This window comes from Eptesicus fuscus, chromosome 8, assembly GCF_027574615.1.
Source record: "Eptesicus fuscus isolate TK198812 chromosome 8, DD_ASM_mEF_20220401, whole genome shotgun sequence".
Lineage (NCBI taxonomy): Eukaryota > Metazoa > Chordata > Mammalia > Chiroptera > Vespertilionidae > Eptesicus > Eptesicus fuscus.
The window spans coordinates 95,875,561-95,891,095 of record NC_072480.1 but is presented as its reverse complement, the minus strand read 5'-3'; the positions used below and the strand labels follow the sequence as shown (position 1 = coordinate 95,891,095).

Sequence of the window (15,535 nt, the reverse complement as noted above, 5' to 3'; positions counted from 1 at the left end):
CTCCCGGAGGATAGATAATAGGGCGGAAAGCAGAAGTCTTACTGTAATGAATTATGCAATAAAGTTTATGAAAACTTAAAAGAATACTTTATTGGTTGAATCGTCCGTATCCCAGCCCACTCCTAAGTCTTTCCGCGTGTTGCTCGATGAGGATTCGAAGTCTCTACGTGTCCCCCGCAGCGTCCTTGGAATGGATTCTCCCATCCTCCAGGCAACGCGTCACAATAAACACCTGCGGTTCGCCCAGCGTTCGGCTCAGCGCGGCACGGTCCCGGGTGGGGAGCGCGTGCTTCCTGGTGGCTCGCAGCCCTGGGCTCTCCAGCAGCTGAGACGGTCTGGTCTGGGTGGTCGGACTGAGTGCCCTTCTGAGAGGTGACTTGGTCCTCGCAGCCGCCAGGTGTTGGCCTTTAGATACCCACCCACTCTGAGCCTCCGTTTCCCTAATGGGAACTCTTTCCCCTCATCACGTTCGCCAGAAGTTTTCGGCCCCTCCTGCACCCCCCTACCCTCTCCTACACCCCCCCACCCGCGGCACCTTTCTCCATCCTTTCGGAGGGAACTTGGCACGTTCCACTTGTGTTATACTTACGTTCAGCGGAGCTCTCTGGGGCAGCATCTATGCCTTTTAAAATCTCAGTTTTCTGAGCTTCTACCGACAAACCTTACCCAGAAGAGGGGTTTGCAATGAATTTGCTAAATAAATGAATAAAGGATTTTGCAAATGTTGCTCAAGAAGAGTTAAGTCGTGGAAAGACTCAATGCAGGGACTTCTGTTTTCCCTCTGTTGCACCAGGTGCTGTGCAGACACTGGGAATCCTATATAATAAAACCCTAATATGCAAATCGACCGAACAGAGGAATGACCGGTTGCTATGATGCACACTGACCACCAGGGGGGCAGATGCTCAATGTAGGAGCTGCCCCCTGGTGGTCAGTGTGCTCCCACAGGGAGCACTGCTCAGCCAGAAGCCGGGCTCAAAGCTGGCAAGTGCAACAGTGGTGGCTGGAGCCTCTCCTGCTTCCACTGCAGGCAGGCTGTAAGGAGTGAGGGGTCCTGGACTGCAAGAGCCATGGACAGTGAGAGGGATGTCCACCTGCCGGCTTAGGGGCCTAAGCCGGCAGGCGGACATCTCCCCTCACCCCCCAGGAGTCCCGGACTGTGAGAGGGCGCAGGCCTGGCTGAGGGAACCCCCTGAGTGCATGAATCTCATGCACCAGGCCTCTAGTATTGTGATAAAAACCAAGCTCAGACCTTGGTTCCTGCCTTTGTAGAGCCAACAATTGTGTGTGTGTGTGTGTGTGTGTGTGTGTGTGTGTGTTAAGACAATTGTTAAAGGATCCCTACACATGGATGTAAAATGATAACCTATTAGGTAACCATGATGAGGGCATGGAAAGAGAAGCACATGTGGCTATGATAGAGGGAATTACAGTGATGAATGAACTAGGTAGTAGGAAGGTTCAGTGTTAATTGCGGGAATGAAAGGGTTTGGCACAGTGAAGTACTAGTAACCTGCCTAAAGTGTGGATTTTTGTTTGTTTTGTTGTTCTTTATTTTTATCTCGGTTAGAAAATTGTTCTCTCCCCCACATGAAATTTGAAAAAAAACGCAGGACCTAGAGGGTAGTACCTGTATGTGTTGTGCATTCTGAAAAACTAAGTTCTAATTTTCAGTATGAGGGACAGTGCAGTACCCTTAAGTCATTTGAGGTAAACTGAAAACACCTGCCCTAGTTAATGATGCCTTTTAAACCTAACTTGCACTCAAAGGAAGGATGTGTTGCTTGCACAGTATTTATACCTCACTGGAAATTATTACAGTCATACTTTCATCATTTACAGAAGATGAATGGTAATGCAACAAGGCTATCAGACACACTTTGTAGTTTGTGGGTATTTCACCTGGAGAGGCAAAGGGAGGGGTCATGGGTGATCCTTTTGAATACCATCAGCCTTAGCCCCACAAAATAGGTTCTCTCCCCACCTAGTTTGGGGCTACTGTTTTATAGAGAACATTCACTTTCAGACTGAAGGTCATTGAGACTGAAATTTAGTAATCACCCTTTTCCTGAACATTCCCTCCTGTATTTTTCGTTGCAGGGTAGGCTTGAGGAATCATAGAAGTAGCCCAAAGGAACCTTTTGAAGTGACTGATCCAGGGAACGCCTCCAGGAGACGCCACAATGCCTGGAGAAGGAGGGAAATCTGATATGGAGAGGATTGGCCTCTTCAGTGAGATGGAATATATAACTGTTGGTGATAAATATGTGTCACAATATGATCGTAAGTATATTTGGTTTCATTTACCGCCTAATCGTGGACGTTTTCTGTATGGGAATTTGGTTAAATGATATTTAAATTTATTTGTTTATCTAGAGAAACACGAACACAACCCTTTGTTATTCCACTTATTCATGCATTCATTGGTTGATTCTTGTATGAGCCCTGACCTGCCATTGAACCTGTAACCTTGCTGTATTGGGATGATGCCCTATCCAACTTAGCTACCCTGGCAGGGCCCAATTGATATTTTAATGGTCCGTACTTTAAAGTATTAGTTCTAAAGTTGAATAAATTTGAGAAATTGCAATAGAGTTAAGAGGATTCCATTTTTTTGCACTACCCTATCTTTAAGTATTCTCCTCGTAAGTAATTTTATTTCTTTCCAAGAGTTCATGGCAGTTTTCTCCCAGGATATGTTGTTTTTAGCTTTTTTTCCCTTAAGTGGGACACTCTACTATGCAAATAGTGTTTACATTTGTACTTGAAAAGGCCACCTACTATTCCTTCTTGAAAAATAAAATGCTAAATGAATAGCCGGGGATTTTTTAAGAAGAGTTATAAATGAGAGCTAAAGTAAATAATCATTTAAAATGTCTGTTACATTTTTGGCTATTGAATGACCTCTATGTGGCAATAAAAAAGAATACATTGATATGAAACATTTCCAAGGTATGTTATTAAATAAAATAGAAATTAAGGTGCAGAATAGTGTATATGGTATGCTGAACACTAAAAATAGAGAGGAAAATATATGAAAATATGTATTGGAACATGCCTAAACATTCTTTGGGAAACAAATTTAATATCATGATTGCCTGTGGGAGAGGAGGAACGGAGTGGCGAAGTATGGGGGGAAGATTTATTGTACAGATATTTATACTGTTGCATTTGGAACGATGTGAATATATTACTTTTCAAAAATTTAAGGTAAAAAATCAGTGATACAAATTCACATTGAAATAACCAGCTGATTTAAGGATTGTTTGCACTTCAAAAAATACTTCACATCACGAAAGGACTTCTAAAATTAATCTAAATTATAAAAGAAGTTCCAAATATTTATAAAAAGTCTTTTTAAAAAATTACAGGGTTACTGTTTATTTAATTTGTTCTAATGATGGATATTTGAACCGTTTCTTGCTGTTTTTAAAAAATACATATTTTTATTGACTTCAGAGAGGAAGGGAGAGGGAGAGAGATAGAAACATCAATGATGAGAGAGAATCATTGACTGGCTGCCTTGTACTGAGGATTGAGCCCACAACCTGTTGCTCTATCCACTGAGCCAAACCCGCTAGGGCAGAACTGTTTCTTGGTTTTGATTATTATGACTGAATTGCTATGAACATTCTTGTTTATGTCTTTTAGTGCATAAAGGCACTCATGTGTCTTGAGTATTGCTTCAGTGTGAGTGAACACTCTCCACTTTAACCTACACACACACACACACACACACACACAACACACATACACACTCACACACACACTTATTGACATTTCACACACACTGTTGCTCAGTTATGTAGATGGGGAAGCGTTGGATTAGATAATCTCTAAGGTCTCTTCCAGCTCTGAAATTCACAGTCTATAATGTAACCCTCTTAGGTCTTATTGTCAACATAGCCTTTCACACAGAGCTTTCAGTGAACATTTGAAACAAGTTTTAGGCCTCAAAACTTATTGGCCCATGTCACATTTTGAAACTTTTTTTGTTATTTTTCATGTTCTTTAATTACTAGTGAGTTCAAAATTACCATTTTCCTAATTTATTTTTAAAGGGCCCTTTAATGAAGCTGCAAGCAAAAATAAACAGATGCTACCTGGGGGATCCAAAGAAATGTCAGATCTCCAGGCAGGTTACTTTGAGCCCCGTTTTGTAAGGATTTTTGAAGGTGAAGGTTATGCAAATCTGAATCAAGTGAGGAGAAAGCGTATGATGGAAGAAGCAAAAAAAAATCTAGGCAAAGCTTTCCTCCCTAGTAACGGAGAAAAAAAATCGTAAGTGTTTGGGGGAAAACTCTTGAATACGTCTGCAACTTTCTCTCCTCTAGCCCAAGTTAAGTGTTTGTTTTTCCACAGGACTTACTTACATATGATTCACTTTTTAAAGTATGATCCTCTGGTTATTTTGTCTTAACTGGGGATAGTTATATTGGAAGATTTAAGTTGGCAGGTATTTTTCACTAAATTAATTGTCTTTATCACATTAAATTTGGGATTATTTATATTACTGTTCTCTATTAGTTTATTTAATAAAGGCCAACTAAATAATGAAAATAAAGTTGATAAAAAATCTGCAAGTAGTCAGGGAAAACAATCACCTTGGGTCATCCTATCTGTGCTCTGGCTGTTTTTTCTATTTTTAAAAAGCTTTTACAAAGTATTAATAAAAAAGTAAAACTAGGAGAAGCCGTTTTTTAAAATAAAGAAGTTAAATCATCAAAGATATGTTAAGAGTCCTTTACATGTAATATGGTTATTTTACAATTTAAATAATTTTTTCCTATTTTTAAGTCTTCCCCCATGAACTTTGACCTCTTGTGGTAATAATTGGAAATTGCTGCCTTGATCCATTAGATTATAACTGCAATTTTCTACCTTTTTCATCTTATGGCAAACATAAACTAATTACTAAAATTCTGCAAACATAAAAAAATATTATATTTTTTGCCAGTTTGACAAAAATAAATAGGTATAATTTTTAGTATTGTTAATTCTCACCTGAGGATATTTTTCCCATCGATTTTAGAGACAGATACAGGGAGGGAGAAACATGGATGTGAGAGAGACCCATGTATTGGTTGCCTCCGGCATGCCCCCATCCCCCTTGTCACCCACTGGGAATCGACCTGCAACCCAGGTATGTGCCCTTGACCAGGAATCGAACCCAGACCTTTCTGTGCACAGGCTGACACTCTAACCACTGAGGGACACTGGCCAGGGCAAAATAGGTATAATATTGATTCATTCACACTGGACGGCTATTAGTGTGTTGGCCATTGTCATTTTTTAAATTTGACAATCTAAGGGAAAAGAAGTCAGTGCCCCTGTCTAAGTAGTCAGGTTGTATGTTTTAAAAATTCTTGTAGCACACCACTTGAAAATCGCTGGATTATAATATTCATTTGTCAGTCAAAAAATAACAACAGTTTTGTAGTTAGACTAATTTTTCTTTCTTTTTAAATCTCCCAAGTATGAGAAAAAAAAGAATCTGTAATTTAGTGGATACAGAAAGTTTTCAAAAAGAGAGATTGCTAGTAGAAATAAGCCATTATACTGGTACTTACCACCAAATTATGGAACCACAGGCATTTAATAAATCTTAAATGTACCGATATTTATTGCTTGCATTAAATCAAATTCTACTTAGATTATGTCTGTGGATAACTGACCTTTTATCTGCAATGTCATTGCTTTGTCTCCTTATATTTTATTTTATGACATATATTCACAAATATCAATTAATAAAAATGAGTATTTTCTCCTAATGGAACCTTTATTTGTAGGCCAGAGATAATAAGTAACCAATATTGATGTCTTTCTAGTTTTTAAAAATTTTAATTCAAATGTATAACCAGTGTCAAGTTTTGATGATAATAAGGTTTCACTGGTCTTGGATGCCATTTACTGATTATTAAAATTTGTTTACTTCATTGATAAGTTGGAAAGTAGAGACTATGACTGTTACTAACATTAGTTATCCTTCTTATTGTGAAAATTTTATTAAAGATAATATTTGTTAAAATAAAGTATTGGGTGGTAAATGGTTTAATGATTAAATATATATTGTGAGTCCAGAAAATTTAACATTAAAATTTTAAAAATTTGTTAATTTTTTCTATAATAATTAGTATGAGCCAAAAAGAAGAAAATTAGCAAAGTGTCATGAGATTCATTATGCCATCAGCAGCAGGAACAATACTTGTATGTTTTGAAAGTATAGTTTCCAGTGAGTGGATGGTCAGAAGTAATTGGCCATTTATTAGCTAACTAGAGGCCCGGTGCACGAAATTCGTGCACGGGGGTCCCTCAGCCCAACCTGCACCCTCTACAATCCAGGAGCTCTAAGAGGATATCCTACTGATGGCTTAGGCCCACTCCCCATGGTTCTCTGCTCTCTGCGGGGCCTGGAGGTTTCCTTGCAGCCATGGAGACGAAGCCCCCATGCCCTGCTGTCGCTCTCTGCCTGCTGCTGCCATGTGCCATGCAAAGGAAGCCCCAATGCCCTGCAGTGTGCTCTGTCTGCCAGGCCTGGGGGCTTCCCAGACATGGACACACTAAGGAAGCCCCCATGCCCTGTTGTCCAGGCTTTGTCTGCGGGGCCTGGGGGTGTTCCCACCACCACTGCCCACTAGGGAAGCCCCCAAGCCCTGCTGTCTGGGCTCTGTCTGCCATGTCTGGGGACTTCCCTGCCACTGCCCCACTAAGGAAGCCGCCATGCCCGGCTTTGCAGGGCCTGGCGGCTTCCCGGCTGCTGAGATCAGGAAGCCGCCATGCTCTGCTCTGCTGGCACTGGAGTCTTCCCGATTGCCCACTGGCTCCATGTGCGCAGGGCCTGGCGGCTTCCTGCTGCCGCAGCACTAAGGAAGCCGCCATGTCCTGCTCTCAGTGCTCTGTTTGCTGGTGGGACAGGCCAGACAGTCCAGCAGCGGGGCTGAGGGGACTGGGCGCCGCCATCTTGTGGGTATGGGGGCTGCCATTTTGTTGCGGAGTGACGACTAATTTGCATATTACTCTATTATTAGATAGGATTTGCCATAGAGTAACTAACCTCACCTAAACAGACAAAAAAGTCTATTTATTGTTATGGTTAATGAGATTAATAGAAAGTATTTTAACTTCCTAGAGGTTATGAATTTTGTTTATGTGAACATTTAAAATAAGCATAAACAATCAAAAACTCATCTCAAAATTTGTCTGAAAAATGGAGAAAATTGGATTAAAAACTATAATAAAAATGTGTTTTTTTTCTTACCAAAGTTAAGCAAGTCAATTCCATTGCATATATTTTGCTCATTTTTCAATCATTTTTATACATTGTGCTAAAATATATATAACACGCAATTGGCCATTTTAACCTGCTCTGTTATTGTTTTTTTGACTATAAGATGTGGAGTAGGAAGCTACTATGGAACAATAGGTGGTCCAGTCCCATTCTTCAGTGCACAGTCCAAACCCAGAGAAAAATATGAGGCACCTGGGAAGAATTTATACACAAGCCCAGGAAAGAAAGGAACCGGATATGGGTAAGATATATTTAATGCTCTTATATCATTTGTTTTGAACTTAAAAAGGTAAAATTTAAAATTCCTGAACTTTGAAGTCACCATTACTCATTTTCTTTCCTTAGCTATGCAAATGTTACGATAGGTAAGCCGTTCACACACTCTGCCGATGTCTATGATGCAGCAAAACTAAATTATAAGGTAAAATAATCTACTTCAGCTTTGTTTCAACCTTTCTCATTTAGTTGACTTAAAAGAATTCACTTGTAATCTAATGATGGTTTGTTTTGTTTTCCATGTTTGTATTACTTGGGCAATGGCGGGCAGACTGATGTTTATGAATTGTGATAGTTTTACATTTAATATTTTTTATTGTCTAAAGTTTTACATATGTCTCCTTTTTCCCTGATTAACACCCTCCCCCCCAGCTATTCCCACCCTGGGCAAGCCCCCACCGCCCCAGTGTCTGTGTCCATTGGTTATGCTAATATGCATGCATACAAGTCCTTTGGTTGCTCTCTAACTCTTTCCTCCGCGCCCCCTCCCCCCCACCTCCCCTGCCATTTGTCTCTGGATCTATTCTTGTTCATCAAATTATGTTGAGCATTATATCCCACATATGAGTGAGATCATATGATATTTATCTTTCTCTGACTGGCTTATTTCGCTTAGCATAATGCTCTCCAGTTCCATCCGTGCTGTTGCAAATGGTAAAAGTTCCTTCTTTTTTATAGCAGCATAGTATTCCATTGTGTAGATGTACCACAGTTTTTTAATCCACTTATCTGCTGATGGGCACTTAGGTTGTTTCCAAATCTTAGCTATGGTGAATTGTGCTGCTATGAACATAGGGGTGCATATATCCTTTCTGATTGGTGTTTCTGGTTTCTTGGGATATACTCCTAGAAGTGGGATCACTGGGTCAAATGGGGGTTCCATTTTTACATTTCATTTAAAAAATTTTTTTAATTTTTAAATATATTTTATTGATTTTCCACAGAGAGGAAAGGAGAGACATCGATGAGAGAGAAACACCGACCAGCTGCCTCCTACACACCCCCTACCAGGGATGTGCCCGCAACCAAGGTACATGCCCTTGACCCGGAATCGAACCTGGGACCCTTTCAGTCCGCAGACCGACGCTCTGTCCATTGAGCCAAACCGGTTTCGGCTTTACATTTCATTTTTGATATTAGATTTCCACATCTTACTATAGATCCTTTCATCTTTTCCCAGGGTGAGCTTTTTACCTGCTGCTGTAGTTGGTCACATCTCTCACCTCTCTCTAACTAGCTGTGGGGCTTCTGTTAACTCAGCCTGATCAAATACCTTCGATTTTGAGTAGAGGAGTCATATCCTAACCCTTAGCCATGTTTCCACCACAGCCAAGTAGTGGGAGTACTGCTCCATTAGGGTGAGTGATGGAATGGAGGAGTGAGGGAGAGCATCGAGAAAGTGGAAGTAGAGAATGGATGCATGCCTACAGAAGAGAGGGTGAAAGGATGGAGAAAACTCCTCACTTCATTAAAGAGCAGAGATAAACACTGAAACGGAACTGTTATATGCCTTTTGCACTCACTTTATACAATATTTGATGTATAATGAAACATATTCACTTATGTGGGGAACGCCTACATATGAATGGAGGAACCCTTATACATTTTGGAAAAATATCAACATAATTTAACAATATCAACATAACTTAAAGAGAGCTGGTAGTAATAAAAAGTCAAATTTATTGGACATTAAGCAACAGAAATTAAATGGCAACCATTTATTTATTTTTTTAAACATATTTTATTGATTTTTCACAGAGAGGAAGGGAGAGAAAAAGAGAGTGAGAAACATCGATGAGAGAGAAACATCAATCAGCTGCCTCCTGCACACCCCCTACTGGGGATGTGCCCGAAACCAAGGTACATGCCCTTGACCAGAATCGAACCTGGGACCCTTGAGTCTGCAGGCCGACGCTCTATCTACTGAGCCAAACCAGTTAGGGCAATGGCAACCATTTAATTAGTGTTTTTGTTTTTGTATTTTTAGGCGGGCAGTTTTTGATCATTTTGCTGTGGTGATTTCAAGTGGCATTGGGTGGGCTGAGATAGAAGGATCGTGATCGTTTGGCAAATGCGTTGTCCAAACCCAAAAGTTTTCCATTAAATTGGGCAGAAGCCTTGGTCATTTGAAATGAAGCATCTCTGTTTCTATGTACGGATTATTCAATTTATATAAAATTACATATAAACTGCTTTTCATCTGTAGGAATAGTAATAATACATAATATATGAATACATGTGGCTCAGTAATTAGTCTTCCATCCTAAACTTTATGGGTATAAGATACTTTTCTTTCCTCACAGTAGATGGAGCTCTTTTGTTCTTACTTTCATAACTTATTATTTATAAGTGAGAAATCTTGGATTTCCTAAAATTAATTCTGAAAATAATTTTTTAAATGTACCATTGCTTTTTCTTTTAGAATTTTAGAGATTACTCCACTGTTTTCTTGTTGAATTGTTTCTGACAAGGTATCTGCTATCATGTTTATTTTGTACTGTCTCTTTTCCCTCTGGTAACGTTTAAAATTTTCTTTATCACTCGTTGGAGCAATTTGATTGCAATGTGCCTTGGTGTAGTTTTCTCATGTTTCTTATGCTTGGGGTTTATTGAGCTTCTTGGATCTGTGAATTTATAGTTTTCATTAAATTTAGAATATTTTCAGCTATTAGTTATGCAGATATTTTTGCTGTTTCCCCTCTCCCCCTCCCCTCCCTTCCTCTCCCCTCCTCTCCTTCCCCTCCTCTCCTCCCTCCCTCCTTCCCTCCCCTCTCCCACCCCTCCCCTCTGTTTTGCTTGGGTACTAGGTAGCTAAAAATGTTGTAATATAAGCATGTTATAATGTAAAAAGTAAGTATTCCTCATTCTCAGAAGTAAAACTGACATTTATGAAGAGCCTACCATATGCCAGGTACTTTATACACAGAATCTCATTTAATCTTTACAGCAGCATGCCTGGGGGCGGGGGGGGGGTAGGAGCGGGTATTATCCTCATTTAGGGTTGAAAATGTGGCACTGAAAGGCCCCAGAGTCCCCAAGAAATGCTGAAAAGTGGGAGGGAGTTAGAGTTTGAACTGGAGACCAATCTCTTGTTACTATATCATATCCCCCAGAGAGTTAATAGAGATTTGTTCAGATGACAAATAGGTCTCTATACTTCAAATAAATTGATATCCAAAATGAACAATCATAGTTTTTCTTGTTCATAAGTAAGCATATCTTTAGTATCATAAAAACAGAACATAACAAAGGAATGTTTAAAAAAAAATGTGAGCCTAGCAGTGTATATTTTAAAAATCTATGTGCTTCTATTAAAATGTAAAATAAGATGCGACTCTGCGTTATTATCAGTCGGAGTAATTTATGATACATAATTTCTAACCTTTTAATTCACAGAAAGATAATGAAGAGCACCATCGTTTACTCAAAGGGGGACCTTTCAGGTTAAACCTTTACCCAAGAGAATATTTTGATACCAATCCTTATTTTTCTGAGAAACCTTTACCTCCAATTAAGAAAGCAGAGAAGAAAGAAGTACTCCCAAGCCCTTTTAAGCCCTCTTCTCCTGGTAAAAAGGTAAGTTAAGAGTTTTAGAATGAAAAAATATTAAGCATTTATTATTATTATTTTTTAATATTAAGCATTTTAAAGAAATAGTGCCTCTTGCTGTCAAATTGTTTTATTGCCCATGTAAACAATAAATTTTTGTTTACATGGTATTCACGCCAAGAATCATGAAACCAGTTTTTATAAAATTATGAAAAGTCATAAAGTATGGCCAGTATATGGGAATAAGGAAGCTCTTATAATGATTATTAATCAGTTCAAATATAGTTGAGTTTACAGTTGATTTTTCTAAGTGCCTATCTAGATCTTAGGTATAGTTTTTCTCAAAATCATAAAAAGCCAGACCATCTTTTAGTTTTTGAAATGACTGAGATGAATTTTCTCACCTTGCTGAAGTTTACAAGCTTGAATTAAAATGGAAATGCTTCTTTTAATTTATAAACCTTGGTGTATACATTTTCCTCCTTCTGTGAATTGCCTGTTTACTTTTCCTGCAGATTTTCTAGTAGGATATTTGTAAGATCTTTTTGTATCCTAAGGATATTGTTCTGTTTTCACCTGTGTTGAAAAAAAATATATATATTTTAGTTTGTTGAATTTTTTCCTTTGATTATGGTATTTTGTGCTATTCAGAAATTTAGTAATTTGATGTAGTCAAACTTAAGCATTTGCACCTATACTAATAAAAGAGTAAGATGCAAACTGACCATACCTTCATGACACCCACCAGCCAATCAGGAGTGAGTATGCAAATCAACCCAACAAAGATGGTGGGTTAATTTGCATACACAGGCACAGAGCGGCTGGGGGCGGGGCAGGACACTTGTGATGATGCAGGCGTTCTGCACCACCCCAGCTGCTCTGGGCCTCTGGGCAGTGTGGGAAGGCAGAAAGGCGGCTCCGGGCCAGAGCAAAAAGGTGGCTCCGGCCAGAGCGAAGGCGGTGCTGGCAGCCAGGGTAAGGAAGGCCCATTCTTGCACGAATCTTCGTGCATCAGGCCTCTAGTTTTAATATAAGAGAACTTTTAGGATGACAGTGTCTTAACCGCATGAAATTGCTGGTATCTGAATGAAACAAAATAGACAACTTTCTTTAAATGTAAAACCAACTCCATAGACAATACAAAATATGTATAAACTTCAACATCGAATATTTTTAAGAAGGCTTTTATAAAACCACATAAAACGGTCTCATTTTGATTTGTAGGCTGGCGGAATGAAGGCAGGAACATTCGACCCTTACCCTTCACATTCTGCCGACCCGTATTCGGCTAAATCTGAAAAACCCAGCAAAATTGCTAAGGTTTTCCACCCGCCAGGAGGACCGAAAAGCAGACCAATCGAAAGTATAATGACTTTGAACGTCAAAAGGTAGTAATATGTTACATTTACTTCATCAACCAGGAAAAATGGTTTTCAACGTTTAGATTTCTTCAAAACCCTGTCTTTTATTTGTACACACTTTTAAAAATGACAAATTTGGGTGATTTTAGAAATCTCGGCTCTTTCCACATACCTTCCCTCCCTTGCAGAGATTTCTTTCCCATATGAAATTCTCAATTGAAAAAGTTTAATTTATGTACCAAACTATTCTGTCCATAATTTTTAAAGCAAATCTGTAGCATCTTCTTACGAGTCACTGAAAACTACTTAGGTATTTATCGTCCAGTTAGCTGCACATGTTAACATTGTTCTCAGAGAGTTTTTGACCCTTGTTATAGGGCACCAGGCTCTCAGAAGAATTCTAATGACACTTAAGGTTTCTGTTCTTAACTTTGAAATAATCTTATGAAAACTGGAAATACTCCTCTTCCTGAAAAAAATGCTATTGACATCACTTTATAAAACTTTGAGGAAAATCATGTTATTTTTTAAATTTTTTACAGAGAGAAAGGGAGAGGGATAAAGAGATAGAAACATCGATCAGCTGCCTCCAGCACACCTCCTACTGGGGATGTACCCGCAGCCAAGGTACATGCCCTTGACCGGAATCGAACCTGGGACCCTTCAGTCCGCAGACCGGCGCTCTATCCACTGAGCCAAACTGGTTAGGGCAGAAAAACATGTTATTAAAGTATCTTAAAATTTCAGTTTTATCCCGGTTTTGAGCACTCTGAAAACTGAGTTCTCAGGAGCTCAGAACATACATTAGAAATGGACAGTCCATCATTTTTTGTGTGTGCAATATCATAAAGAAGTGAAATAATTCATTTCTATCTGTTCATTGAAAAATGTTTTAATGCCAATGAAACAAATTCACATATTTCTGACTTCAATGTAATCCTGCGGTGGATTAAAGGATACCAAATTCATATTTTTTTATAAAAGACACGAGTAAGTACACCCTATCAATTGTAGACAGTGATTGCGATACTGACATTATTATGTCACAAAAGTAGAATTGCCCTTTCACGTTTATGTAATTTAACTGTGTCTACAGGAGTAATATTCTGGGGGCAGTTTTCTCCGAGTCCTTTTCTATCCAGAGAACAGACCTGAGAGCGTTCTATGTGTGTCCTAGCGAATATGTTTGGACAGAAAAGAGCAACTGATTGCTGCTTTGAAAAATCAGAAGTTTATCTTCTGTTTATAATTTTGAGTTTATTGAAATCTCTTTCTTTTTACCTTATCCCAAATATTACCTTAAATCAAGTTTAAGCTCCTTTTACCCTCATTTTAAAACTAGTAAATCTCTAGATCATAGTATTTAAAATCGGTCCCATAAATCAATCTTTCCTTCCTAAATTACATTTTAAAAATATTTTTGGTTTATTTAAAGTGAAGCTTTTTAATTTGGTGAGGACATGTTGTTTTGGATTGTTAATTTTTTAAGTTGTAAAACATTTTTTATAAGAATCTACAGATATATTACCTGTACCTATACACTTAAATGGACATTTACTTTCTAATTTTAGGGCATTGAATATGAAGAACTACAAGACTGCTTCAATACCATCCTTTTAGGCTCTGGAAGTCAAGTAGCTTTCATTATCAAGTGCAAATTATTTGAAAAAATGTAAGATGTTGTAGGATAGATAACTCAAACATTTAAAAGATATTTAATCCTACCACTCTAATACTCTTGTCTTAGTACTATTAATGAATAAATATCTTTTGCTGATAATTAGATTGCTGGTATGTGTCTTTCCCCCCCTCCCCTGCCCCCAATTTATTTTTTATTGATTTCAGAGAGGAAGGGAGAGAGAGAGAGAGATAGAAACATCCAGGGTGAGAGAGAATCATTGAGCAGCTGCCTCCTGGAGGCCCCACACTCAGGATGGAGCCTACAGCTGGGGCATGTGCCCTGACTTGGAATTGAACTGTGACTTCCTGGTTCATAGGTTGACACTCAACCACTGAGCCAATGCCAGCTGGGCTGGTATGTGCTTTTGAGAATATAATGTTTAGAACTTTTGTACAATTTTGAAGTGTAGTGTATCAGCTGAGAGTTCGTACTCCTAACGTGAAAAAGAGTTGTAGGGGAGGGGAATGTGGAGGCTGAGGAGGGGTAGAAAGGACACAGTAAATTCTTAACTTGGAGGTGAAAATTGGATTGATAGCTATCAAGTGTCAGCCTATTAAAGCGTTCCTATCCAGGATAAATATGGACCCATTCATAGTTCATAGATTCACTTACACTTTATACGGTAAGGCAGATGTCTCAGTTTATGGGGCACCTGCCTTCCATTCATGACCTCTAAAGCATCACCCAGTGCAGCCCCAGGATGAGCTGGGGGAAGGGAGAACAGGGAACACACTTTCACTTCATTATTTTATAAAACATGACAAACTGACAAGGTGGATGAAGGTGGTCCTTGGTGTCCTCTCTGCCCCTCCGCTGGTTAGCGGTCCAAGCTGCCTCCCCGGGGGCCCCTCCCACCCCCGGGCCTTGCCCTCTGGTTTCCAAGTTCTCTCTTCTGCACTCACTTTTCAAACTATTTGTTGTTAAAAAAACACATTACGATAATTCACCATGCGGTCTATCATTAGTCCTCATTGATTTTAGGGGTGGCGGTGGTATTTGTAATATAAAAGAGAAATTTACATTATCTATTAATGTAATGCATTGGGAAAGTTATTTTTTTCCTAATGATCTTTATCCATTCTTTTTATTTTTTTTAATTTTTAAAATTTATCTTTATTGTGGAAAGTATTGTAGATGTCCCCCCTTTTCCTCCTTGACCCTCTTGACCCCACACCACCCCCGCTCAGGCCTTTACCACTCTATTGTCTGTGTCCATGGGTTATGCATATATGCATATTTTCCTCTGAGATTTATCAGTCTGTTCCATGCTTCTGTGTCTCTGGATCTATTTTGTTCATCAGTTTATTTTGTTTCGTTTTTTTAAAATATATTTTTATTGATTTCAGAGAGGGAGGGAGAGGGAGAAAGAGATAGAAACAT

General features: G+C 39.0%; 1 protein-coding gene across 2 annotated transcripts; it reads left to right on the top strand.

The window, feature by feature from the left end:
• The first annotated feature begins 246 nt into the window (after nt 1-246).
• Nucleotides 247-14,254, top strand: C8H4orf47 (chromosome 8 C4orf47 homolog). 2 transcript variants are annotated; one of them, XM_008151902.3, is made up of 8 exons: nt 247-372; nt 2,101-2,283; nt 4,062-4,281; nt 7,392-7,529; nt 7,634-7,709; nt 10,961-11,140; nt 12,338-12,501; nt 14,046-14,254. In XM_008151902.3, the coding sequence occupies exons 2-8, from the start codon at nt 2,184-2,186 to the stop codon at nt 14,092-14,094; spliced, it is 927 nt and encodes a 308-aa protein (XP_008150124.1). In that variant the 5' UTR covers nt 247-372; nt 2,101-2,183; the 3' UTR covers nt 14,095-14,254. The 2 variants fall into 2 exon arrangements, with proteins under 2 accessions (XP_008150124.1, XP_028016940.1); XM_028161139.2 differs by having other exon boundaries at nt 247-397.
• Nucleotides 14,255-15,535: the final 1,281 nt, after the last annotated feature.

Coding starts and splice junctions, on each gene's coding strand:
- C8H4orf47 (XM_008151902.3), top strand. CDS start 2,184: ATGCCTGGAGAAGGAGGGAAATCTGATATGGAGAGGATTGGCCTCTTC. Junction 2,284..4,061: donor ATATGTGTCACAATATGATC/GTAAGTATATTT, acceptor TTATTTTTAAAG/GGCCCTTTAATGAAGCTGCA. Junction 12,502..14,045: donor ATGACTTTGAACGTCAAAAG/GTAGTAATATGT, acceptor TTCTAATTTTAG/GGCATTGAATATGAAGAACT.